The sequence below is a fragment of the Clupea harengus genome, chromosome 5, assembly GCF_900700415.2.
Source record: "Clupea harengus chromosome 5, Ch_v2.0.2, whole genome shotgun sequence".
In the NCBI taxonomy this organism is placed as follows: domain Eukaryota; kingdom Metazoa; phylum Chordata; class Actinopteri; order Clupeiformes; family Clupeidae; genus Clupea; species Clupea harengus.
The window spans coordinates 20,337,101-20,364,923 of record NC_045156.1 but is presented as its reverse complement, the minus strand read 5'-3'; the positions used below and the strand labels follow the sequence as shown (position 1 = coordinate 20,364,923).

Sequence of the window (27,823 nt, the reverse complement as noted above, 5' to 3'; positions counted from 1 at the left end):
CAGCTGCTTTACCATGAATCTCATGTTCTCACACAGGATTTAGCATGTTTCTGTAAAGATATTGTGTACGAATACATACATACCTTGTTATATATTGTTTTCTGCACACCTCGCAGTTAGTATGTGTGTAGTTAGTAAGTATATGTAGTTAGTGTTTGTTAGGAGACAAACACCCAACGGGCATTGCAAGGATCATTTCTCACAACTACAGGAAATATGTCTAGTGAGAGTTTTGACCTACAGGTGAATTTTCAACTTGGGTTTAACTATTCCTTGAAGTTAGCCATAAAACTGACAAGTGGGGCAGCAAGAGAACAGTCAACAACCATCAAAAATGAAGAGGGAACTTTTACTGAGATGTCATCAATCACACTACACATATCAGTATGGGTGTATAGTTACAAGAAAACTCTTTCATATGCTGGCATTTCTTAAAATCCAGCTAAGCTGGACTGTATAGCTTATTATTAACATATACTGTATGTCTAGACAACCAGACATGGAATGTTGACTAAACATTGGTGACAAAAATTACAGCTTTTGTCTCAAAATGTCCCAGAATGCTTAAAGGAAGCTTAAATATATTTGTGTAAAAGTACAGTGACATTGACTGTGACAAGCATAGGTAAAGTGCAATAGAATAATATAGTAAAATAAAATATTTGCAACAATTATTTATAGAACATAATACAACCAAATTACCCTTTCATAACAACGAATACATTACAAACACAAAATTTAAAATAAACACAATACAAAACATCATATAAAGTAAAAAATATCAAAATATCTGTACATCAAAAGTTCATTCGTCTTTACAATCTGTACATTATTATTTAGACACAAAAATACTCATTAAATATTACTTAATACTCAACCAATAGTTTGGTTGTGATTCAGATGGTCCAGATGATTGTACCTAATTACAAATAAAGACGGAACTTATCGTAACGGTGTTAATTATCGGACGGCGTGTGTTATCGGCAAACTTTTGCGTTGTCATGTGAATCCATTATTAAACTGAAGTTATAGATTGTTAATCCATTATTAAACTTAGCATTTTGATTGTTTAACAGAATGGCCGATGTTTGACACTGTCTGATAACTGACATAGCTACGCTAGCACATTAGTTTTTAAGTAGGAGGGTCCTGACGCCTTTGGTCTGGGTTCCACCTTTGTTTTTCTGCACCTGGATGTTTTTAGCAGGATTCACCACACACCACTTTCCATGGTAGTGATTCAGTAGCTTCTTCCAGAGGAAACTGCACTGCAGCAGAGTCTGATTTCCTACAAACCCACAAATGAATTTCAAGTGAATACTGTTTAAAGCAGCGTTTTTATTTAAAACTAGTGAGGTAACTACCCAAAAGACAAGCAGAAATCTTGTAAATACCAATAACAGCATAGTTGGCACTGATAAAAGTTAGCATGCTTTATGGAGCCTTTTAGCAATAAAGTTGCCAATATTGTGCTGTAAAAGCTTTTATTACAATTTGGGGGGTGGCCTCTCCTGGACATAGTGCATAGCCTGGGTGGCTAGTGGTAACGAGAAGTGTGTTTTTCTGTCCTTCACAAGATCATACCATCAAAATGTATTTGAAGATGATTCCTAAACTAGTTGCTTATAAAAACAATTAAGTATAAATTCATTTATTAATCAATATAAATTCCCCCGTATTGTTGCATCAAATTGCTTCAAAGACAATTGGGCTACTAAAAATCAAGACGCATGTCATGTATCTAGTGTAATTTGCATAGAAAGTGAAAGCGTACATCAGAAGCATAGCAGCATAGTTATATTTCAATTAAAGGTACATACCAATGATGCACAGGCCCTCTTGTGCCCTTGTGATTCCCACATTAACCTGGTTGGGATCCATGACAAATCCCAGCTTTTTCATGAGCCAGGATTTAGTTGGTGCACTGTCAATTTCGGATTTGGGACAGGAACGCACAGTGGACAAGATAACATACCTCCATTCACTTCCTGTCAATAAAACGTGGGATGCACGCAAAGTTAATTTCGAATGAAATTCAGTGAAATAGTTTGGTGTGAAATAACATTTTGGAAGATTGGCAGGAGCAGTGAAATACGAATGTGAAACTTCAGACAGAAGACAGCAAGTATGAATATCAGATAGCTTGAATGTGTACCTTGACTCTTCATGATGGTGCTAACCGTGACTTTGAGGAGGCCTCTCAATAACAGAGTCTCACTGATCTTGGCCACTTCTGCATTGATCTTGGCCACTTGTGCATTGTAGGGTGTGAGGATGGCAATCTGTTCTGCATCTATTCCTGACTTTATTAGCAGTGATGCAAGCCGGACCTGAGATGAAAATGAAATAACAGGTTCAATTTAATTACCAAACTAATATCATTATCAGGGGCGGATATCCCATTTCTTTGTAGGGGGGTACAATATATGGTCAAATTTCAGAGAGTAATTCCTGGGGGGGGGGGACATGAAAAAATTGCTGTCCGGCCCTATCGCCCTCTCTCTCTCTATGCTGTCTTCGTACTGCGTTTGCTACCTTGCAGGACTAGACAGCTAGCTAACACTTGTCTTTGCAGAATAAAGATGATGAATTTCAAGTGAATCCACAAGTCTTTTTTTTCTTGAGTTTACTGAAGTTATCAGCATGCAATTATTCATACAGGCCGTTTGATTTTGTAAAACTGTCTGGAACAGACAGAAATAAAGAGATACATACATTTTACATCAAATAATGTGGCATAAAGGTAGCACGATACCACAAGAGCTAGCATAACTTGGCTGCTAAATACCAAATTCTCTTATAACATTTACAAACAGAAATTCTCTAGACGGCATTAAATGTACCAACACAAAATATCTACTCACAGACAAATAGTGTAATGTCCAAAGTCCACACGGTCAGTGTGGGTTTTGCTCGAACTTTACTGGAGTGACTTTCAACATGTAACCTATCTTAACTGCGTCAATTACCGGCACGCGTCAATTATCGAACACTTTCAGCGTTGTCATGTTTACATTCACTCTCGTGAGTGACTATGGAAAGAAACGTGAGCTCCCACAAAAATATGGCATTTAAGCTTTACTTTTGAAAAAAATTTACTCTGTAGAACTAATTTAAACTTGTGAAATAGTGTTGTACTTTTGCGTGTACCTTATAGTGTGGAACACTTAGCGGCGCAACGAATATTTAATTTCGTCTTAAAGTTGTACTGTCAGATTTATTCTCTCCAGATGAAGTTTGACTGTGATTTTAAACTGTCATTTCAAATGCTAACACAGCTAGCATGATGTAATGTAATTACGGATGCTTACAGAGACCAAATCCGATTACTCTGGTCGTTTAGACCTATGTCAATATGAAAGGCACTTGTTGAGAAATTGGGCGGGAGAATAACGCGATTTGGTGAGGAAGGTCGCCTTCCGTAGTTGCGTTTACAGTTTAACTTAAACAAAGTTGAATTAGATTAAAATGTTGTATTTCCACGAACAAAAGTACAATTACAATACCGTTATAATAAATGTCTTCATTTTTAATACATAACATACATAATCATGCCATGTTTGTTTTGTGCATGTTTAAGTGAATAGACTGCACCTACAACTGAATCAGGTAAAAGAAAGCCCACAAAATACTTAAATTAAACAAAAATAACACTAGTTAGATTAACGTTTGCTTGTCAAAACATATTGTGACAAAGTCATTTGTACAGAAATTAGACCGGTATATGTCAAAGCAGGAGGAAAGCATATTATTATCTCGAAAACGAACACTGTAACTGGAACAAAGTGGGAGTGTCCGATAACTGACGCAGGCGAAAACCTACTCATGTAATGTGTCACCGCAAACATAAATAGAAATATTTAGAAATACGTTTTCTTGCGGTGTTAAACGAGTCGTACAAGTTAAAAAGGACAAATACATGTATCTCTCTCGAAAACCGTAAGTTTGGCTAACCTTATACATAACGTTAATCTATAAATAGACTTAGCATATCGATTTTTTAACAAACTGTCCGATAACTGACGCATCTACGCTAACTTCACCAGTGTAGAGGTGGAGGAACTGTTGCAGAATGTAGATGTGTCCATTCTATTCCACCATGGCTATATCCATGCGATTGAGTTTAGTGCTTATTTATTTATTCAATGCCATTTGCAGTGTTCGTGTAGTGCTTTTATTTTTGTTAGGACATCACGATGCCTCGAAGAATCATGACTATAAATGTGAAATGTAATTGTTTATGATACAAATATTCTCGTATTATAATTATTTAAATCCGAGGATGTCTGTAGAATTGATGTGAACGCGATCACCAATGATTTCTCACAAATTCAGCCCTTAAGAACATGAGCGCACTCCAATCTGGCCGATTTACGACTGCTATTTAGCGTTCTTAAATTCTGTTCAAAGTTAAGAACAAATCCCAAATGAGAAAACTTTCATGAATGCCAGAATTGTCCAGAAGTGGAGTTAAGAAGACATTTCTTCTTAACATGTTCTTAACTGCGTTCAAGAATGAGGTCCAATGTGTGTGTGTGTGTGTGTGTGCTTTGTCCAAAATCAGCCTATTTTTAATCCGCACGCCGGTTAAGCTACTAGCTAATGTTTGTTTACAAGCTCAAGTTTGACCTTTTGGACAAAGCAGGAGAAATGTCCCTTTTCATGTTACAAGCTTGTGCTTGTTGAACAAGTGGTGTGATAAATTACTTACTGGCTTTTACTTGTAGAGGTTTTACTGGTTCGGTTGGTTTCCTCACAATCTGACAGTGTACTGTACTGGGCTGATTGACTGAAACAGGGAGCTGCCGGTAGCCCCGCCCGTTGGAAATAGCATGTTAACCAAACCACTTTGAGGAATAGGGGATCATGATTTTTCAACACTTAAAAAACACATTGTTTTACGTTTATAATTAGCACCGCTTGTGTTGTCAGGCTTTTATTTAATATTACTATATTATTCAAAATTATTTATTTGTTTTTACAATGATTGTTGGGGGGGACAACTTTATGGTGGGGCTTACCCCCTGTCCCCCCCAGGATCTCCGCCTATGATCATTACTACCCATTTATTTATACACCGTCATAGATAGAGTTTAAAGTTCAGAATACATTTTATTATTAACTTTTAAAGTGAATGATGTGTATGATGTATTAGCCCACAAATAGGCTTCTAGGTTCGATATCTTATCAGCTCTGCAATTCAAACCCTCCTTACACAAACATTTTGACACACACACACACACACACACATATATATACACGTATATATATATATATATAGTTACACAATATTGTACAAATGTTTTTTTTTCGCTCTTTGTAAAGTGATGCACAGCCTGCACAGAGTTGTCTGATTTTTGTTCTGCTCTTTTGGTAAATCCCATTCCATAGACTGACACCTTTTATTGTTCATTTTATATTCATCCCATATTATATTATTCCAAGAATGCAATGTTATCTTCTAAACAGACAAGTGTTACACATGCAAACAGCATTTTATGATATGCTTTGTGAACAGGCTGTTTTGTGACAGACCACTCAGTAATGTCCTGAAAAGGCTTAATCAGTATCTTCATGTTCTCCTTACCGTTTGTTCAGCCTCTTCAAGGTTTGCCATTGAATTTTCATTCCCCCTTTCTGTTGACACCACCAGACCCACTTCCTTCCCTTCAACATGTCCAAATAAGATAGGGGTTGGATGCTGTGAGGCGGTCATGAGTACACTTGGCCTTGCCTTAGGGCGTTGTCCAGTCTTTAGGTAGCCATTGTAGAACTGCTGTGAAGGGAACTCACAGATGTCTTCATGCTGAAACAAAATACAAAGTGAGGATGCTGTTAATGTAGAGTCTCATATAAAAACATTAGTCTGACAATAAGCCTTTCCTGACAGCCTCAATTATACAATCACATTAAATCAACCAACACTCATGATCAGTGGGGATCTTATGTAGCTCTTCTGAATATAATGTACTCACCATTCTGTACTGGATATCAAGCATCAAGGCTTTCTTCATATACCGCTCGAAGAGAGACTTGCTCATACCCAGTCTTTCCACCACATCAGAATGGACGACAGGCTTCAACTGCTTATGGTCACCAATAAGGACAATCTAGGGATATACAACTTTCTTTAGAAACCATTATCATTGAATTTCCTGTTTAGTTGAAGTCTAGTCAACAATAAACTCAGGTGAGTTATTTGTTTCATAAAATATGACAGGGGTAAAATACATTTAACATTAGAAGTATTGATGAGAATTATAAAGAAAGGTGACCTCTGTATTTTGAAGGCTAATGCTGCGTTCAAGACAACGGTAAACTCAGTAAACCCAACTTGAGAACTTTCAACCTCTGAAAGATATGCATTTAGCCGATCAGCTCGGAAAACAATTTAGGTTCCTATAGCCATACCTGTTGTCTCACCTGCATTTGCCTCTGAAGTATGTTAATCTTAAATTAGTATTTTTTTATTTAGTTTGAATCATATGAATAGCCAATCATGTTCATATACATCAAGACTAGTAAACTCAATTATTGCAAATGTCTTTGAAAAAACTGTAATGCTGACAACTTCCCTAATACATTAGTAAATTACTTAAATCAAAATGAAAGTAATCAAAATAGTGTTTGTAATATTAGGTCATGACGGAGGATGCCATGATTGTAGTTGTAATTTCAAGTCGGGTAAATCGGGGCACTGAATTTCTGCACAAATTCCCGAGCATAAACATAAATCATTTAGTTCGAGGCGGAGCTTGTATTTTCCTAGTTTCCGACGTGTCCTGAATGCAGCATAAATCTTAATGATCAAAAGGCAGGTTGATGTCCTGTATATCTAATACAGTACACACTGACATTTACACACACATTCACCAGCCACATTGAGTTTTTCCTTGTTTGTCATTCATCAGTGTGTTTTTGGCATGTTACAACATGTTCCCTCATCAGTCCCTTGTTATCATCCTGCACTACCTGCTCAGGCTGATGGGTGACTAACGGGATGAAAGCCTCAGGCTCTGTTGCCATGGCACACTCGTCTATGATGATCTGCCGGGGGTTGAGTTTGGCAAAGTTTGGGTGTGAGGCAGCGGTGCAAGTGCACAGAATGACGTCATGCCTCAACAGCTCGTGCTTGCGGGCTTTCTGCAGGAGACTTTTGTACCTGTAATTAAAAAATAGAGGTAGGTGATGTCACCAAATAGATTTTTAAAAATGGCACAGGAAGTGTCAACTCAAGTTGAAGAGTGAAGTCACACTGATGGTGGAGCAGTATTACAGCACAAAACATAAAGGTACTAAAACAACTGGCCCCAGACTTTCGGAATACAACAATTGGAGGCTAAACCACGCCACGAGAAGAGCTATCGAGAGTAAAAAAGAGACAAAGACAGTCTGACAGAATAAGACAGTACAAAAGAGACCGCACACATACAACTGGGAGACAACTGAACAGGGCTCTGGCAGTGTAGATAAAAGTGACAAGATCAGCATAAAAGCATACCTCTTAATTTCACTCTCCTCAAGGTTGTCTCCTCTTTTAATTCGTTCATCAAAGAGACGTATCTTTGATGAGAATGGATTATCTGGCTCCCGCATCACATGATGCAAGGTTATGGGTCTGCAGAAGACAGTGAGCGCAGTGTAAGCTACACATTATAGATACTATATATAACTAGAAGTAAAGCAACCACTCACTGACCCTTGCTTGTACAGTCCTGTTACAAGTAGAAATTGTCATTAAAGATGACCTATTACGCAATGCTCATAATTTCATTTTTGGGGTTTACTAGAATAAATGTACATCAAAGTTCCAAAAACACATTCTTTTTCTTATACTGTACATCTCCTTTCACCCTCTGTTTGAAATGCTCTGTAAGAGCTCCTGTGTCTTTGCAACTTTGCAGAGCGTTTACATGCACAAAAGGCGTTATAACACTAAACAAAAGAAAGAAAAAAGGAAAAGCATAATAGGTCCTCTTTAATGGTACTTGTATGCTGAAACACCCAGCCTGAATTAATTATTCTCCCCAGTGGGTATCACAGTATACTAGTCCCTTACCTCAGCTCTTTGTTGGGTTTCCCCTCCCTGAGGGACTGGCGAGAGAGCTTCAGGCTGCTGCCTGGGTAGGGATACTCCCGCACCTCCATCTGCTCGCTGTAAACCCTAAGTGGCCGCAACACGGCAGTCAGTTTCAGGAGCTGACCTGTACAAAGACATGTGCAGTGTAGAAGGTTTACCAGCCGTTAGTATTGCAGCAATATCTATCGCACGTGAGCTCATTATGGATGACAAACGTGGTGCATATGATAGAGATGCAACATTTACATTAAGCAATCAGCAAAATTACACAGTGTAAAAACTCAAAGAATGGTCTCTTGTGCACCAAAATAGGTCTTACATTTAGATTTTAAACAAGAATGACATGTTTACCTGCAACCACATCAACAGACTTATTAGATGGGCCACAATACAGAATGCATCTCTTGTTTTGTGTCTCATCACTCTGTTTAAAGAACCAATAAACAATGTGGACTCCGACAACAGTTTTCCCGGTTCCTGGGGAAAACCAAAAAAGTTTATGGTCAGTTTAAGTTGGATTTACAATCACACACTGTAGTGTGCTGTAGTGCTGAAATGTGCATTTTTACCTGGGGGTCCTTGTATGAGGGTGAAGCGGTTCTGAAGTGTCTCTCTTATGGCTTTATTCTGACTTTCGTTCAAGGATGGAAAACCAAAGGCACGATGATTCTCCATGTCAAATGTCCCACTTTGTTTGCCAATGATTTTTATGCCTGAATAAAAAAACAGCTTAAAGTGAGCAATACTTATACCTGCAATAAATGATCTAAACCTCAAATTGGCTTTTGTTCTTGTTGGTTTACCATATTTTAGAACTAATAACAAAAATCTGGAACAAATCAACCAACTGTGAAGAGTTAGAGACTCACTCTCAGAATGGATCCGTTTGCCAAGTGCAATGTCCTTCACGAGTTGATTTGCCTTGGTGAGGCGCTTTATTGCATCCTCTTTCCTCCTTCAAACAAAACATACATTTATTAACAGTTGTAAAATTTAGATTTTAATATTTTACTTGATTCTATCATTGATGTTGTAACGTGTCAAACTTACACATCTGGGAGGAGTTTGGGAATCAACTCTACAGTGAATCTTCCATTCTTCAAAAAGATTCTCTGTGGAATATTGGTCATGGGTAAGTGATTAATGCAGAAGTCTATCTTGATGTCTTTGGTCTCCTCGTCCTCTGTGACTTGAGTGGTTACACCATGAGCAATCCAGATGACGTTGGTCATATCTGTGAGGTCTAAGTATTTACACTCTGTGAGTGTATGGGCGCGCTTTTTCTCTGGTTGGAAATCGTTGTCATATCGCCTCATACGGATACACAGGAAACAATTCCTGAAGTCGCATTCAATAGCCCACTGCTCCTTCTTCTCAAAGGGAAGTTCAAAGAATCCTTGCATAATTTCATCTTTTTGAACATGTGTCCACGTAAGCTCCACATCTTCTAAGACAATGGTTTCATTTTCTGAAACAGCATTGCATGCAGATTCCATTTCACACAGGGGCCTCCATATTTTTTGGTAGTCACTGTACGTGGGATATGCATCCTTGGAAGCACGAAGAGCGTATTTGGAGAAACACTCGATTGGGTTCTTGATGTGTTCCAAGCAAATCTCAAAATTAGGGTTTACAACCAGGAGCTGTACAGCTGGAACCAGCAGTCCCCTTGCAGTGTCTGTTCCAAGCTGTACCTCAATGGTGCCACCCTGCTTCAGCTGCAGTGAAAACTCAACAAAATGGCCCTCCATTGCATCTGCTTTCCTAGACTTTTTCATTGTGCCGTCATGTGGCTCTGTGTAACTGAAAGTACCCCCATGCCTTACTTCTGAGGTGACTTCCTGGAGATGTTCAAGCATGTCCCCCCATTTTTCTTCCCTAATGGTAGACAACAAACGTACCCATGCCTCCCTTGACACCTGTGTAATTAGAGAATTTGGAACTTGTTTTTCCAGCTCAGAGTGGATGTCATCCCGTATAAATGAGTACACCCTTCGAATCCATTTAAGAATTAAACAGTTTCTGTGTGCATCATACGCGGGTTGGTCTGCTAACTGAAGGTCCCTGTACATGATGACCACGTCGTCACATATTGAGTGTCGTAGCAGTGGAAACGATAGCTGAAAATGGTTGCCATTTGGCGGGATACCAGTGATGAAAGCAATCTTCCTTGCACTTTGTGTTCTTAACTCAGTGGCAAAGTGTAGGCTGCGGGATGTCCTCTCATACTTGGACTGCCTGTCATTCTGTAGAGAAAAGCTGACACATGCCTGATCAATTTCAATGGGTGAATACCTAATATCTTTGTCTTCTAGAATAGAATGGAGAATCCTTTGAGCAATGATATCCACATAGCGGCGAATTGGTGAGGAGGCCCAACTATAGCAGTCCAGTTCAAGATCAAAGTGCCCAACTCTAGAGGTGAGAGTCGAGTTGGAGCGGAGAACATGGGCTCTGTGAATGAGCTTCCGGAATGCAAGGACAATGGGCAGCAACTGTGGATGCACATCATCTGTTGTGATGAGGTCAAGAATTCTGTGGATGTCTCTTTCGTTGGCTGCCGTTTGAAGATTCTCAAGAAGGGATGTAAGTATTGAAAAAGTGTCAGGTTCCCGGCTGCCATTTCTCAAAAAAGCTGTGTTGTCCGAATTACTCTGTTGACCAACACCACTTGCAGTGCTGCACACAGTTCGGTTAGCTTCTGGAAGACTCCTGAGACCTCCCTCATCCTCCATAAGGCGAGATAGATGAATAGACAGAGGGAGCCATGGGCTGCATCGCTCCCGTAGCTGTCCAAGGCCAGCCATATCTGGCCTTTCTTGACACCTTAGAGGCGTACAGCTCTTGGTCTTCTCATTCTTGAGTAGTTCCTGAGCAATACTGTAATTAAAGAGGATCATGAGTTCCTCCACCACACTGTGAGATTGTCGGCTACCAATGACTGAATCTTCAGATGGTGACTTGTAGCACCAGTCATCCTGTTTTCTGTCCTTTCTGTGAACTTCTGAGAAGTGGGATGCAATCTCCAGGCAGCCCTCCACTGTGTCAAAGCATGGGTCACTGCTGATTGTTGGATTTTGAAGGATCTCCTCTGCTTCATCATAGGAAACTTTTCGGTCTGAGCAAATCACAGAGAGGTGAAATTTTGTTGATTTTATGCGGTCCGTTGTCCTGTCAATGACCACCATAAGTGAAACTGTGTGTCGATCGCGACCCGGAAGTAGACTGAAAAAATCTTCACTTAGCTCTCTTGGGAACATGTACACAGGTGTAGTTCCAAGTCCAGGTGGGTAGAAAGTAGTTCCTTGCTGTTTAGCATATTCATCCAATCTACTTCCCTTGGACACAAAGTGTGCAACATCAGCTATGTGAATCCCTATTTCATAATCTTGGCCAAGATCTCTTACACTGATTGCGTCATCAAGGTCTTGAGAGTGTGAGGGATCTATTGTGAAAGTTATGATGCTGCGGAAATCATCCCGTCCATGTAAATCTTTGGAGCACTCCCGAAGTTTGACCATTTCTTGTTGTTGAAGTGAAGGAATCTTTGAGAGCTGATACTCTAAGTTTAACACCTCCATGCCAGCCTCCAAAGACGTCACTTTTGGCAAGACTTTCACAACAATGCCTAGCGGGTAGCGAAAATTCTTTCTCCACTTCAATACTTGGACAACAAAAAGAAGATTTCTCTTAGATTCCTCATTAACCTTAACAAATCTCTGAATCCCCCAGTCCTCTGGGTTACGCACAGCAATGTGCTGTGGTTTATCCCTCCAAAATGGAGTGTATATCTTGGATATGCACCTATTAATCGGGGTCATCACTTGGTAGTCAGTTTTTTCAATGGTGCATACATACTGTTTGCTGGATGGAGGGGCTCTTCCTTCTCCGTGCACTCTTCCTGTAGGTGGTGTATTTTCTTCGCTCAACACTTCTACAAGGACCTCATCACCAGGAAAACAACCGCAAATATTTTGCCTTCCACTGATTTTAATCCTTGAAGCTGGGTCATCAAGTGGTATAGCATAGCCTGAGTCATATCTCTCCATCACAATTGTGCAGCGTTTGAGCACACTTTTGCTTGTAAACTCATTTTCTTCACCATTCCATTGGTGGAATGCGGAATCACTTTGGTCCACATGGTACTTCTCTTCATGGTCATCAGATGTCTTGTCAAGATGGTCATTTTTGAAGATATCTAACACGCCCTCCTCTGTTACGTTCACTTTCCAATCATTGCTCTCATCAAGGAGCTCCTGAAGAATTGGGTCCATGTCAGGCATTTCTGATGTTGACGAATCAGTATCACTGGTATCCTCTTCCTGTGTTGGGACAAATCTGGAGATCTCCATGACCTCTTCGTTTAGAAAAGACTGGGTCAGATGCTCAGGTTTAACACTGTTATTTGCAATGCAGTGCTCTATGTAGCTTCTCCATGTTTTGGAGCATTTCCCAAAGTAGCAGAGAGCAGCAGCGTCTCCTACTACTATCACCTGAGACTGTGCTCTGGTCATGGCTGTATTCAGGACACGGGCATCATTGAAGAACTCCAAGCAGTTGGAAGCAGACGGCTTTAATGTATCTCTCGTGTGCACTGTGACAATTATTATCACTCGGAATTGTTTGCCTATGAAAGACACAGGATCTTTGATCACTTTTTATGCTTAAAAACTTTGTAAGGCATTATATAAACATGTATATTATATATACTATACATTATATACTTTACCTTGAACATTCTCTGCATTCTCCACTGTGACACTGTGCAACTGTACTGCTTTTAATTTTGTCCTGAGCTGGTAAACCTGTTGTGTGTTGAAAAGAATTAGGGTATGTTGAAAATAAAACTGAAAATTATTTTTGTATCTTAAATATGAATAATTATGATCAGGTGAAATACCTGGGTGCCTTGTGAGAGAATGCAGATGGCAGAGGGATCTCGTTGATTCCATTCCTCAACGGGCCAGTTGTTGAGAAGCTCTAGAACAATCTGAACAACATTTGTTATCTGTTCAGGGTTGTACCAAGACATGGTTGTTGTGTCTAGATGGCATTCCCCACGGACATGGCTGAACATCAAGGCATACTGTGTAGGGTGAGCAGCAACATTTCCGCTGGCCTTGATGACATCTTTTTTGCCAACATAGAAGTAAGTAGACACAAAGTCCACAATCTCTTTTGTGGAGCGGTAGTTCTCATTAAAAATGATCTTGCTTCGTGAGGCAGTGTTATCCTTTTCACTTTTATAAGAATGAAAGAGGCGATTGAGCAGAGTGTGGTCTGAGCGCTTCTCGTCCTCCACAGAGAATAGCTTGGGCCCCATCTGCATGTGATCTCCAGCCAAAACTATTCGAGTCTCACGGCCCGCCAGACCAAGAGCCATCAGGGCTTCACACTCCAGCATCTGAGAGGCTTCGTCAATCATTATGTGGCTGAAGTAATCTTTGGGGAGGTGCAGGTCACAGAGAAGGCGAGCCACTCCAGTGGTTGTTATGACAACTCTTGTCAAGTCCACTGTGTCTTTGTTGGGGAATTTGAAAAACTGGCCATCTTCAGTTAGAAGACAGTAGTTCTTTGTGATCTGATCAGTGCTTTTTGGAGATATTTCCTTTGCTTTTATTCTCAGAGGTTTGGTTTTTAGGTTTCCTGACTCAACGTGTTTATGGAAATGATCCTTCACATACAGATCAGCAGAACTGGAAAAGAGGAAATGCATTAATACAAAATAGTTTACGAAGGTTATTTTGCCCAAATCAAACCACCCATATTTTTTCAGTAATCTATGAGTATGGATTTATGTATTATTTGGTTTATACTTTGTGAATAAAAAAACAATGTAGAGCAAGCTTTACCTGTTTGTGTGTGTGCATATTAAGACTCTGTTACTGTCCTCTTTCATTAGTTCGACTGTAGCTGCAGCAAGAGTGAATGTTTTTCCAGTTCCAAAGGGCCCATATATCAGCAGTGGCGCCACGCGGTTTTTGCCATCAGGGTTCCCAAGAATGAAGCCCATTGCTGCCTGTTGCTTTACATTGGGTGTGTCGTCCATGCGGTGTTTTGTTGAATGTACAGGAACACAAGTCTTACTAAAGTCTGGCAGTACGCACTGAAGATCTGGAAGGAGGTCAACGGCCTTGTGCATCTCACAGAACCAGAGGCGGTTAAGCTGGAACTGGACCTCCATCATACGTGTCTGACCCTTTTGAAGACCCAAGTCTGAACAGCACTCTCTGGAGAGCTGCAGGTGTATCTCCTTCTCACTGGCTGTATCTCTAAGGATCTTAGCCTCGTAGACTTTTTGGCTTTGATCATTTGTAGTGACCTCACCCACAAGAACGAACTCCACGCATCGTTTCAACATGAACCCCTCGGGGGTGTCTGGGGTGAGTGCATGGGAGACCAGAAGTTGCGCGAAGAGTTCTCCATCGTAAGCCATTTTCAGCCCAAAACGAATGTCACACAAGTTATCTGACAATATAATGTTCCCATGAAGATTGAGCCTGAAAACAATTAAAGCAGTGTTTAGAGTGAAACAATTAAAACACAAGTTTAGAAAGCTTAAGCTTCTGGAAGTACTTTAAGAAAAGGGAAGTTATCCATTTAATTTCATCCATTTCAAAAATATCCATCTATACCTGCAAACAATTTGCTCCTCAGCTAGCTCCTCTTGGTCTAAGAAGTTGTGCATTTTCTCCCTGTAGTTGTGATGACTAATGGGAACACAGTCATTGGTCAGCTGGTAATACTGGGAGTTCATGGCGGGTGGCTTAAACTCTTTAAGAAGTTTTATCTCTGCTTCAGCCCGGTTAAAGTATGGGACGATGACCCTGTTTCCTCTGTTCCAAAGCTTCAGATGTGGAGACGAAAGGCCTGTGGGGACTGAGGATTTCTCCCAAATCTCTGGATGGGGAGAGGGTGGCACACCAACCCTGACCTGGAGTTTGTGTAGAAGAACTGGCCGTGTGTCAAAGTCAAACACTAGCCACTGTTCATACAGTCCAGGGTGGGTGGACACAAAGGACACTGTCACTTCATATCTACACTCCATACGTGCGCTAGATGTGCGATACCAGTCACCTGTGGAGTGTGTTCGATGTTCATTGCTGTTTTCACCTAATGTGAATGAAGCCCCTGGCTCCTGTTTGAGTAATGCAATCTCAGCCAGAGGTTTCTGAAAGAAAAAATGGGATTATTTATAAACTACAAAATTAAAAGTAATTCTTCCAATAAATATCAGTAAATGTAATGTCAGCATTAATATGATGTAGGCAAATTACACAAAATTCTTTGAAAATATATTTCACAACTTACTTTAGAAACTATAGTAAATTTCCATCTCACTGGAACTTTCTCCTTTTGGACAGATGTGGACAGGTCCATATCACAGTTGCCTGTAACTCCTGAAACAGTTTCAGATATCTGCCAAACAGACCAGAGGTTACTAAATATTAAGTCAACATTAAGTTCATATAATGAATACCATAATGTGTAATGAATACATTTGCCGTGTAAAAAAAATACAACAAAATTAAACTTATATGTAAAGATGGAAAAAGATCAATATAAATACAATGTAGAGGGGCTACTGGATCCCTGTACATATTTATCTAATTAGATCACAATTATAACGGCAAGAAACGAACATCCTGCCAAACATTTGCCTCCCTGTACTAATTCTTCCTTTTCCACTTTGAGAAAAAGTAAATGGGGGTTTAGATTTAGATCTCCTCACAATGTGGTCTGGGTTGGAACTGCTCCGGTACTCCTCTAGTAAGCGGTCCTGGTAAGACAGTAAACCCTGTTCTTCTGCCGCGCTGGCCTTCTTTCTGGAAGCCCTTGCTCTGGAGAGCCACTCCTGCAGTTCTTCTGCAGAATGTGCCTCCAAACATCTGTCTCCATATTCACATGTGTGAGGCCTGCAGAGAAATGTCATGAAAATGAAATCCCAAGTTCCTGATGCTTTATAGTCATAAAGACACCAAACGCGCTTATTTTAGTTTAGATTAATTGTTTCATTGAATTTAAAAAAAAAATTGGAATGGAATTTGGAATGTTTTCAGAATTATTTAATACAAAAGATTAAATGTTAGCGAGTCTCCTTGATTTCCTTGCATTCATTGTTAGAGGTGGTCTTGAAATACCATGAATGCCTTGACATGCAAGAACCGCTATGAAACAACTACTTAATAATACATTTACCACATGTGTAAGTAGACATCTGCTTATTTAAATCAGTATGCTTGTTTTTACCTTTGGCACATTTTGAAGGAATGGTAAGTTTGGGGTGGGTCTCTGTATTTTCCCTTTTCTGAGCCATCTTCAAAGATACGTTGCCTATGTTCACTTGTGAAGCAGTGGTTCATATAGTCTTCCTGAGAGCGGAACTTGCATCGGCAGAGCTTGCAGTAGTGCTCCTCCATACACTTCTGCAGCTTCCCTGGTGGTGTTGAATTAGCCACCGATCCCTGTGACCTCTGCACATCTTTTCCCAGCAGTTTGGAGCGATCAAATGGCCCCTGGCTTTCCTCTGTCCATACTGCCATCTCCACCTCACTGTGAGCAAACCAACAGCGATGAGCACCGTGCCAGCATGGTTGTCCACGTTCTACATACCTACAGTATCGCCACTGAGAGTAGTCTACGTTGGGCAATGCTCTTATTATATGGTATTCCACATTCTTTTGCTGATTGTCCTCAGAGAAAACCAGAATAGGTTTCCAGCGATGATTGGAGGTGCAACATGTTGGATGTCCAGCGCTTTGCTTTCTGGATATCCGCTGTGGACTGCTATGGAAACACGTCTCACACAGTTCCAAGAACCTCCCTGGAAACCGGCTTAGAATCCTGTCTGTGCCTCCAGGGTGATCTTCCAATCGGGATGGAGGATTTGTTCCAGATTCTAACATGTTGATAAGTGCCCTGTGGTCCAGCCTGGAGTTTTTTAAGAAATTCCACACTGTTGCTTCCTCTGAGCTACTAGCAAATGAACAACTTTTCCCATGGGATCTGCAACCAAATCCTTCCTTAAAATTCCAGCACACTACGTATTTGGCTGGTGTGACAAATGAAGGTAGTGACTTAACTGGCCTCCATCGGTCTGCACCTCTCTCCCTTGCCAGTAAAATATTTCCCTGGCATCGGTGATTCGATCTGGCATCGGTATGCTCAACTAGACAGAATGTGATTTCAGCTTTCTGTTTGCAGCAAGAGCGGCAGGCAGCGTGCAGCTCGTGTGTCCTCAGTAGTGGGCATAAGTCTATGCGCCTGGTGGTTTTGGAGACTGCCATTATATGATATCATTGGACCTATAATGTACAAAGTAAAAACAAAACAAAAAGCAAAAAACTGTAAGAGGTAAGAATATTATATTGAATTCTCCATTCTTCTTTTGCACGTTTTGACATAATTTAATATTTCTGTTAAAAGCATAAATGACATATGTGGTGAACGTGTCAAGAACAGTCTGCACCTATGGAGGGTGCCACTGCTCTCTCCCTGCCAGAGGTAAACCACTTTGGCCTTAAATAATAACAGCATGATCAATGCAATGTGAATACATCACTGACATTCAAATGTGGGTAAAATGAAAGGCTTAAAAGGATGACAATCATTTAGTCGTATGACTCAATTCATGAACGTGAGTTTGCTTCAAGATGGATTGGTGACAGTCTGAGTGTCATGGTCGACAAAGAGGAAAGAAGGGAGATCATAAACGCTTATGCAAATGTTAACAACTAACGAGTAATTAATGTTAGAGGTCAAGCAACAGAAAATCCAACAAACTAAACACTAATCAGCAACAGCCACCCTAAACAACCAAATCAGCACACACACGAAAAGCAGGACTGAAAATCTGAATTATCCTCTTCTTTGGCGTGGTGTGTTGGGGGGGGGGGGGGGGGGGGGTAACATCAACACAAGGGATGCAAACAAAATGAACAAGCTGGTGAGGAAAGCTGGCTGCATGGTGGGAATAGAACTGGACAATCTGGAGGCAGTTGCGGAAGAGAGGACGAGGAGGAAGCTGGATGCTATCCTGAGGAACCCCTCCCATCCCTTCTATGACGAGCTACAGCAGATGGGGAGCACATTTAGCCACAGACTGATCTCTCCTCGGCACACCACAAAGCGTCTTGGCCAGTTTTACTATGTTATCTATTTTTTTTTATCTGTTTATTTATATACTTGATTCCTACTACCTTGCTGCTATAACACCTGAATTTTCCTTACGGGATTAATACAAGTTTATCTTATCTTATCTTATTAAAAGTATCCAGTTTTTGTATCCAACAACATTACAAAAAAGCTATTAATTTGCATTCTACAATGTTCTCTAGTAATACTTTTTTACTCCCTGTTGACCATCTGATTTATGGCTCGGAACTGTATGCATACCGAAACTTTTCAGATTGCACTCTTTCATTTTTGACAGGTGTGATATAGTTTGATTGACTGATTGATGCATTGAATGATTAATTGATTGCATTGTATTACCTTTTGTTTAATATAGGAAGTGCTATGATTTAAATAACACATACTGTTATGTTGTGATGTTTCACATTGTGTTTGGCAGAAATACTGCATCCCTCTCAGAGTTGAGCTAAAGTTTTCTTTAACACTTCTGATAGTACTCTGATAATTTGAGCTAAAGTTGTAGCATCAGACAGACACGATGACAAAGACATGACACATGGTGGCACTGGGGAGCTATATATTTTAAAACCCCACAGGACAAATTGGTTTTGCAGTTACAACACAGCTCCTGTTGAACGACTCCAGTGGTTACTTTGATGGTTGTCTAGACACATGGCTATTTGTCAATTCTTTATTCACATTACCATGACTGCCAGCTAATTCTGCTTTGAAATAAACAAATGTAGTGATGTACATATCACGATTAGGCTACAAGGAAACTGTGTTACTAAAAATGCTTTTCTACTTTTAAAGATCTAATTGATACAGTAACTAACAATGATTGAGCAAATGTTTATTTTAAGGACCTTTGTTCTCAAGGGGACACATTTTTGGTAGGGCACTGCTCCACCTGCCCATATGGATGAGCCATGGCTGGTATAATTACTGCCTTGTTTTATGTCTCTGTTTGATGACATTCGCAGGGTTGGGGAGTAACTAGTTACATGTAACGGAGTTATGTAATTAAATTACAAATGCAATTAAATGTAATTAAATTACTGAGAAAATATATAATTAAATCACAGTTAATCAAAATGTTACATCTGTATATTCTTTTCAGTAAAAAGCTTTAAAGCTTATATGTAGAATATAACATTCACTCTGTTTTGCATCTTTTCGCCGTCTATACAGGCTCCATTCATTTGGCAGTATGCGCTCAAATTTTGAACATTGTTTTTGCTGGGTTCTCTACTTTGAATTTGCACGGCCTCTCATCAATCAAAAAGTAGACTAATCGAAAGTAATCAAATATAATAAGTAATTAAAATAGCGCATTAGCAAACGAATTACATTTGGACCGGGTAACTTATTTAGTAAGCAGGTAAACGTCCAATATTAAGCAGATTATTTCAACCAAATCGATTTACAACTGCAGAGGGCAGTAACATGCCTTGATTAGGGCGTGTGTCCATACATCGTTGTTTTCTGAGCGCCAGCGTCTTTTTTTCAATTGTTCCCAATGAGGACAGAGTGCACCCATTCAGCGTCTCTTTACACAGCGCTCAGTATTATTATTAGAGCGCTTTCAGTTGAAAATCTCTGAACTTTTCAGAAAGGCGCGGGTGTGGTCATAAAGGAGCGATGCTAGTCGCAGTAATATGCTGTCAAGATAACAAGAAACAAACAAAGCAGCGTGGGAGCGCTTTTGTGATGAAGCGCTGGGACGAAGTGCCGCCCCCCGGCGCCCCATCAGCACACTTCTGCCAGAGAAAAAACACTATATGGACACACGCCATTATTTGACAATAACACTAACAATGATGATAGATAATGTACATAATGACACGAATTTATGTATTACATTATACACACTCCAGACTTTACTTAGAAATGTTAAACACCCACCTCATCTTTGAGAGAACGTATTTCCCTTTAAAGAAAAGTAATACGGGGGAAAATAATACAGGAGTCGAATACGTCTAACGTCGATATTCCAAGCGTGTATTGTACTCCTCGGCAGGTTTACCTCGTATATATAGCGGTCAGATCAGGTGACTTACTTAGCAACGCTGTGTTTTTTCTCCGAAAACGAAACTTAACTTCGACGGCTGAACAGCATGAAGACTGTCTTTCCTGAACATGTCAATGAACAGGTTGATAAACAAACCCTAACTTAGTACATGCAATATAGTGTCATCTAAGCTGAACCCATCAGACTTATTTTCAAGAGAAAGAAAGATGTAAAAGATGCAAGCATTGGTGACGTATTTCCTGTTACGTCCAAGTAATATCTAGTCCAGACCAACTCGGCAAGTGGTTGGAGAGATCGGGTCACAATGCGTTTTGGTGGGCTTTTAGCCTACACTTGTATTTAGCGATGGGCACTTGTAATTCAATCGCTCAGAAGTGAACAGGGTCCTATAAGCTCAATGTTCACACATTGTGATGACTCGCCTCTCCAATGCATGCAGAATATTTATGATGTGGTTGGCAAAGGTGCCCCTAACAACCCCTAACAACAAATGTTATAGTTAAAAATTAACTGGTGTTTTAAAGCCTGCCCCACCCTTCAGAACAGATCCCTGTGTAATATCATGAGTCATAAAGAGATAATTGGAGCAATTGTGGTACCTGTGGCCTATTTGTTGATTCTCCTCATGTAACAGCTGACATTCCACTCAGGTGATTGGCTGTTTTAGAAGAACACGTCTCAGGGTTCATAAGTCTGATTTTGTCTGAGAAGTAGCAGCCTCCAATCACATGTCATTGACCTTATTCAGACCACTATTATTAGTTATTATTAGTATTACTCATTTATAGATTTGTGTTATTTCATGATAGTGTGACTAGTTGTTATGCCTTGTTTTTGATCAAATACTGTACTGATGCCACACAGTAACGTCACTAGACCCTATGAATAGTGTCTTTGTATTCAAAGCTGTGAACCACGCAAGCAAGGACAGATCCAATTGAGGTCAGCTGAGCAGAATGCTGCCCACAATACTCAGGAAATGAAAGTAAAATGGTGGACTCTCCTTTCGGTTTTGTTTTCCTGTAAGTTTTGATTATAGTCATAGTCTGTCTGAGGAAACTAGTAGGCCTATTGGTAAAGCAGTGCAGTCTGAAGTTTTCCATAACTAATCAAACATTGCACATCCCCAAAAGTAAGGGCTTTAATATAACATGAAAGTAATCACACAACAAATAATCCTATTTAAAGGATGTATATTACTGTACTTCTGAAAAATTACATACAAATGACGTAAAATGTTTTGTCAGTCTATGTTAAACAATAATCGACTGCTGGAACCTTACCTATGTGGTCTGTGAAAGCATACACTCAGGTGATCTATTTTGAAGTGTCATTCAGGGTTAGGGTTGGGTAATTTAGGGTCATTTAGGGTTGAAACCTGTTGTGTTTATACTGGCATATGAATGCAACAAGAAATGTGTGCATTTCTATAGAACACATAGTTTAAGAACAGACAGACATTAGAAGAATGACTTGTGGGCATTATCTCTCAATTTACTGAAAAGTGCAATCCAATGACAGTAGATAGAGTACATTGCAACCATATTTATTATCATTCATCAACCCTTATTTGAGATCAGCAATCTGTGGACATACCAACATGGACACTGTGTTCAAAGTGAGAAGTTGTAAAACGTGTTCAAACATTCATATCTCACGTGTTACATTCTGATTGCTTGTCCAGTAACAGTCAACAGATTGATGTTATTGTGTACTGGCACAACTGGATTATGTTACTGTGACCGATTTTTTTTTGGGGGGGGGGGGAATAAACCAGCCTCGGGTAACACACGTGTACATGAGAAGCACCAATCAAGATCTGTAAAGGCTGAATATGACTGTTAATGTGCACTTCTCTTTGAGGTGCAAAATGTCACAATTTTCTAAGCCTTTTTGATTTCAGACTAAATGTCAGTGTGATTACTGGCATTAATATAAACAGGTCTGAGACTCGTCAGACTTGACGGTAATTCAGGCAAAAAAAAACAAAAAAAAACCTCAATTCCAAAGCAATGCTCTGCAAATGAAACTTATCATTATCCTGTGCTACGGACAGTAGGCTATTGTGAATCACTGTGCAAGTGTTTCATGTGGGAACATTCTGTGATATATCCATGTCATACAGTTGTTACAGTCAACAAAATGATTACAAACATGGTGTCATTATCTTGGAAGGTTGTGAGATGGATTGAATAAGAGTGGGGACACTGTTACACAGCTGTGTCCTTATTCTTTTACTTTCCTACCGTATCGCTGTAGCAGAAGGCATAGTTTGAGTGTGAGTACAGACTTTTGTGAAAGATATGGTATCATTTCTGACGTGATGTGCAGAATAACAACCGCCGATTTGGATCACAGATGAGCTTTTTTTTTTAAGACAGAGTGGCTTTGGAAGCAGCATATCCCCCAACGAAAACTCAGTTTGACAGATGAGACAGAACGAGAATGGTAGAGGGCTGCGCAGAGCGCGTTCAGCCAGAGAGGTCTGCCTGCAGCTCCTTGTTCCTGCGGACTTCAGCGGCATGGATCTCCTAAGAGAGGGAGACAGGCAGAGGGATTATTTATTATTTATGTTTTACTGGCTGAGTCATGGTAGGCTGGCTCTGCCAAACCCACATCTGCCGCAGTCATTGGGGGCTGGAGCTACTCCATGGATTCAAAGTGGTCTATTGATTATATCATGTCACGAAAGCTTGGCAGCACCAAGGTAGCTATATAGAGAGATAGGCTAGCAATTAAATTGACAAGACCCAGTTTACAATCATTCACCTTAAGAGAGGCCTATGTGACTTTTAATTTTCTCTTAAGTTCACCATCAGAACCTCCAAAAAAAGATCCAAATCGATGTTTAACCCCTTGCCACATTGGAATGGTTCTTTGCCTGCTGATTTGTCAGGACTGAATCCCCTCCCTTTTTCACTTTGAGATTATAATCTGGTCTAAGAAGAGATAGATTGGCTGTAGGCAGGCTACAGTCATAACATGCCTGATGTGCTGTTGCAAATTAATGGTTCACATCCTGACATATAATTTATCATAGAAGTAAATCTATAATTGTCAATCTGTATTCATTTGAAAAATATGAATATGAAAAACAAAAATGGCCAGGTAAACACAACAGTTTTGAGGCCAATGGCAAAGACTTGCCTTCTCACGTAGACGCTGCTTCAGGGCGCTGAGACGTGCATTGCGGTTCTCTTTGATACTCTCCATCTTCTGCTGGAGCTTCTCCTCCGTCTTCTTGCTGAAGTTGTTGTTTCCTTCCTGGGCCTTGTTGATCACCTGCTTCTGATGCTCCCTCTTCCCTGCTAGCTGCTTCAGCACGTTGGCCTCCTGAGACTGCGGAGCGGAGAGCACAGACACACATCTCAAAACATGCCATCTTTTTAAAATGGGATTTCAGTAGACAGTTTTTGTTTTGAGCGAGATATTAGGGTTTCGTTTCATATCTGTTTCTGTGCCTATCTGATTTATTTTGTGGATATGTGTATGCTCACTAAACGATTCTTCATAGGACATATACATGTATAGACAGATGTTCCTTTATATGTCCTGTACACTTATACACTTATATCACTTGTCACTATAATACTTTGTAACATATACATTGTGACACTTATCACTTACCAGGGTTCATCATGTGCTCAAATAAAAAATCTTAGGACAATACCCCACTGTCTATCTCCTTGTATTTAGATGTGAGCAGAAATATTTGGTTGGTACCTTCCTCCTCTCTTCAGCAGCCTCCTGTCTTTTCTTCAGCTCGGTCAGAGAGACGTCCTTCTTTATCTGGGGCAGAACCAGACTCTGAGGCCGGTCCGGGGACAAATCAGTCGGGCTTTTCAGAATGACCTCGAAGGCCTGGCCCGAGGCCCGCTTATTCAGTGACTTCACCTCCATATCTGTCCACACAGATAGACCAATGGGGAAACAGATAAAGTAAAAACAACTACCTCTCAAACATAAAATGTGTCCCTAGGCAGTTTTCTTTTTTGGGGAACTGCAGCTTTGGTTTGGGTTCAGCTTTTTCAGTAATTAAATGGCACATACTGTTTTAGTTGATTTGTGACAAGAGAGTTTCTGATTACTAGTTTTGCAGGGTTATTAATGAATAGAAGCTAACATTCTTGATTAAATTCAGCCCATTAAAAAAAGGATGTGCAATGGGCAAATTCCCTTTGGCTTGCTGGCAGACCGAGTGAGGCCTGCTGCTTGTGTTCAGCACTCACCTTCATAATGGGCGATGGTGTTTGGGTGAGGCTGTGTGTGAAAGCAGGAACAGATGAGAGACACCAGAGACATCTCCCTGATCTTGTCTGAGTATGCTGTAGAGGAACAGTGGAAGAGAGAGAAAGTCCTTGATCGTAAACACAGGCATACTCAAGGAACAAGACGGACATAGACAATACGACATGCATAGGCTCAGGCAGCACCAACCTGCTTCTTAAAAGTCATTTCTGATTTTCTTAGCCAGGTATGCATAACTAGAACACACAGGGCCTGTCCTGCATGGGTGTGCTTTTCATGGGGAAATGGTCTATTTGAAACACTGGTCATTTGAAGTGAGGAAAATGAGGGGAAATGATGACATAATAAAGCATTTCCTGTGGACAGGACTGCTGCTGTGTCTGCTGACTTCCTCCTTCATTGCGACACATAAAGAGCAGCCAATCCGTGGCCATCGTCCTCATATAACCTGACTCATATATTATTGAGCTACAAGTCTCAGGGACAGAGTGCACCTCAGCAGTAACATGGTGGGGGTGAAGGCGGAGGGAGGGGCATGCAAATGTGAAATATTTTTAGAATGCCACGTCAAGAAAGATGCTGTAAAATTGTGCGTCTGGGTTTAAAGGCAGAACTAGAGAGAGAGAGAAAGAGAGAGAGGGAGAGGTAGAGAGAGGGAGGGAGAGAGAGAGAGAGAGAGAGAGAGAGAGAGAGAGAGAGAGAGAGTCACAAAAATATAACAGGAAATTTGTTTTAACAAGAGATAAGCCTTCTGTTGCTGGGCGCATGTTTGCATAAGTGAATGTTACTGTGGCATGGTGTGTGTTTGGTCCTCCTCTAATGGGTTTAATGAAATTATCCCAGTGGGGCTTCTCTGCTGACACTGCAGGATACAGACTACCATATGAAAAGCCCAGTTTGAACTCCATCAGGAAGAGGAGTAGCACATAGAACCGTGGCAGTGATGGTCTGAAGATCAGGACACATGTTTTGTTACAGTGTTATGAAATGGGGGAGTCTCCCTCTTAAATTCTTTTTTTTAATACATTTTAGATTTTAAAGTTATACAACACTTTTCTACCCCCCATCCTGTGTAAAGGCATGTGTAGATTTCTGCGTGATTATACTAAATGTTTATTCACATCCCATGCCCTGGAGAGCCACGCCATGTCACACGAGCCATTTTGATGGACATTGTTGAGAAGCCTTAAGGCCGCTGTTAAAGAACACAGAGCATCCACTAAATAATTCAGAGGCCTAAATGACTTCCTGCCTGCCCTAATTCTTTTATAAAAATCCTTTCCCTAGCACTGGAGGAAATTGCAGTTTCATGGCATTTGTTGTTTTCAGTTAAGGGATCAGAAGTCAGTAAAAAAAAAAAAAAAAAACAGTTGATCAATACAGAGGTTGGTAGCACAGTCAGATCTTCACGACAAAAGCAGGTTACAAAAGAATGAAATACATTGAGTAAATACTTATTGACAGTCAGACAGTTTTGTACCTAGTACAACTCACATCTTCCAAAGGAAGAAGCTCCCTGTTGGTTCGGATAGGACAGATTAAAGGACAGATTAAAGGACAGATTAAAAAACAAAACAAATGTTAATAATAATGTCTGGGCTCAAACCGGTCTCCTTGAGAACAGATGTGTGAGTGGGAGGTGCTGAGCTCTCTTTTTCACATGTGCTGAATTTGCTGCAGGGGAAGTTCAGAATGATTAATGGAACTGCAGATGCACAGGACTCACTCCTCCGTCAAAAAGCCCTTTCCGCACGCAAGCACACACGCAGCACCTGCCCACAGGCGGTGAGGAGTTGTGGCTGAATTGGTGCAACCTAAACAGGCGTTTTGCCGCACTGCTGGCCTCCCAATGAACCTGCCTGCTTTCTTTTTTTAATGACTGCTTCACCTCTGCAGTGGTGAGCAGGCCATGTCATACTGCCCATTTGATCACACTTGGCCACTGAAGCATACAACATCAGCTCTGCATCAGAAAAAAAAGAGAAAGAGAGAGAGAGAAGTTCCTCTCCCAGCAAGCGCACGAGACGAATAGGACATTGGTGCAGACACATGCACCAGTTATACAACACTGTGCACGCTCTAGATTACTCAGTGACCTCTATCTACCATTAACCATTAACATCTACCATTAACATGATGTCACCCACAATCAAAGCCACATGACTGTCAGCTGTATGAAGTCAGAGAGATGTAAATCTAACAGTGGGTTATAAATCAATGTGACGGTGGGTGTTTGAATATCATCTATACATAACTGAGCCACCAGCCGAATAAAGCATGTAACCTTTTGTTGCAGTGTTTTACCCAGATAAGAAAGAACACAGTGGCCTTACCTGAGACTGTGCTGGCCATGATGGAGCTGCAGGAGGGCGGATGAGGAGAGGCTGAAGAATGTTCAGGAGAGGAAGAGTGAGCCGTGGAGACGGAGCGAGAAGGAATGAGAGTGGGAGGACAGACAGGCAGAATGAGAGAGGGGAGGGGAAGACGAGGGACTTGCAGCCCAGCGCCGCAGAGATGATGCTCTCTATTGGAGGATGCAAACGGGAGGGAGGGAGGGAGGGAGAGAGGGAGAGAGAAAGGGATGGAGGGGGATGTAGAGAGAGAGAGCAAGAGATGGGAGTTTGGGGTGGGGTGGGCGGATGGTTCAGGGGCTGCACTGATGCATATAAACACACTAACACACGTGCAGGCTGGGAAATACACACGGTTTGAGTGTTACTCAGGAACACACACCCTCCTCCCACAGACACACACGGCCACACCACTAACTTCAGCAAAGACATTTCCATTCCCCTGAGTGATTCCTGAGTCATGGTATTCATATTTTAGAGGAGCGATGCTGCATCGCACCGCCTGGAAAGCGGGAGTATGTTTCAACAACCCTAAGTAGCATGACGAATTCACAGCCACAAAGTAAATTCCACACGTGAAAAGAGCATTTGTTCAGCACGACTCATACAAGAGCCCACCATATTTGACATCACTATGAGCAGCATGTTACTCCAAATCACATATCATGTGTGTCCAGATATGAAATAAGTGGGACAGAAAACAGGAAAGTGAATTTGATGAGAGCAAGACAACCGTATTGATTGGTTTATTCTCCGGGGGAGGGAGGAGGTACCTTGATTGCGTGCAACCTCAAAAAGGACAGATTATCATCTCAAATCAGCTATTGATTGACAGCAAAGGCTGAAAATAAATAAGGGGGGGGGGGGACTTAAATTCTTAAATGTTATTAACTTCATATTTTGTGCACTTGCAAGATATTTCTAATGGCTATAAAATGAGGGTCTGTACTCATGAAATGAATAAACATGACTTTAATT

The 27,823-nt window shown here is 40.7% G+C and overlaps 2 protein-coding genes across 4 annotated transcripts; both read right to left on the bottom strand.

Moving 5' to 3' along the window:
- Positions 1-330: 330 nt before the first annotated feature.
- On the bottom strand, positions 331-20,608 carry helz2a (helicase with zinc finger 2a). 3 transcript variants are annotated; one of them, XM_031568036.2, is made up of 20 exons: positions 20,120-20,608; positions 16,331-17,392; positions 15,813-15,996; positions 15,392-15,499; positions 14,716-15,251; positions 13,933-14,580; positions 12,981-13,776; positions 12,810-12,885; positions 9,131-12,707; positions 8,950-9,035; positions 8,650-8,793; positions 8,432-8,557; positions 8,060-8,204; positions 7,502-7,618; positions 6,973-7,162; positions 5,976-6,110; positions 5,588-5,806; positions 2,156-2,330; positions 1,821-1,988; positions 331-1,288 (listed from the first exon to the last, which is right to left on the bottom strand). In XM_031568036.2, the coding sequence occupies exons 2-20, from the start codon at positions 17,365-17,367 to the stop codon at positions 1,128-1,130; spliced, it is 8,628 nt and encodes a 2,875-aa protein (XP_031423896.1). In that variant the 5' UTR covers positions 17,368-17,392; positions 20,120-20,608; the 3' UTR covers positions 331-1,127. The 3 variants fall into 3 exon arrangements, with proteins under 3 accessions (XP_031423896.1, XP_031423895.1, XP_031423897.1); XM_031568035.2 differs by having other exon boundaries at positions 16,331-17,385; XM_031568037.2 differs by having other exon boundaries at positions 16,331-17,385; positions 20,275-20,608.
- A 1,168-nt stretch (positions 20,609-21,776) lies between these two features.
- Positions 21,777-26,991, bottom strand: stmn3 (stathmin-like 3). Its single transcript, XM_012829350.3, has 5 exons — positions 26,828-26,991; positions 24,476-24,571; positions 23,970-24,148; positions 23,394-23,585; positions 21,777-22,777 (listed from the first exon to the last, which is right to left on the bottom strand). The coding sequence occupies exons 1-5, from the start codon at positions 26,844-26,846 to the stop codon at positions 22,718-22,720; spliced, it is 546 nt and encodes a 181-aa protein (XP_012684804.1). The 5' UTR covers positions 26,847-26,991; the 3' UTR covers positions 21,777-22,717.
- Positions 26,992-27,823: the final 832 nt, after the last annotated feature.

What these genes read in the sequence shown, in the direction of transcription:
- helz2a (XM_031568036.2), bottom strand. Translation starts at nt 17,367, where the DNA reads ATGGCAGTCTCCAAAACCACCAGGCGCATAGACTTATGCCCACTACTG. An exon ending in TTCTCTCACAAGGCACCCAG is followed by an intron (nt 12,886 to 12,980) that starts GTATTTCACCTG and finishes AACACACAACAG; the next exon opens with GTTTACCAGCTCAGGACAAA. An exon ending in GTCTGTTGATGTGGTTGCAG is followed by an intron (nt 8,205 to 8,431) that starts GTAAACATGTCA and finishes GTCTTTGTACAG; the next exon opens with GTCAGCTCCTGAAACTGACT.
- stmn3 (XM_012829350.3), bottom strand. An exon ending in CACCATCGCCCATTATGAAG is followed by an intron (nt 24,149 to 24,475) that starts GTGAGTGCTGAA and finishes CTGTGTGGACAG; the next exon opens with ATATGGAGGTGAAGTCACTG. An exon ending in CTGCTGAAGAGAGGAGGAAG is followed by an intron (nt 23,586 to 23,969) that starts GTACCAACCAAA and finishes TCCGCTCCGCAG; the next exon opens with TCTCAGGAGGCCAACGTGCT.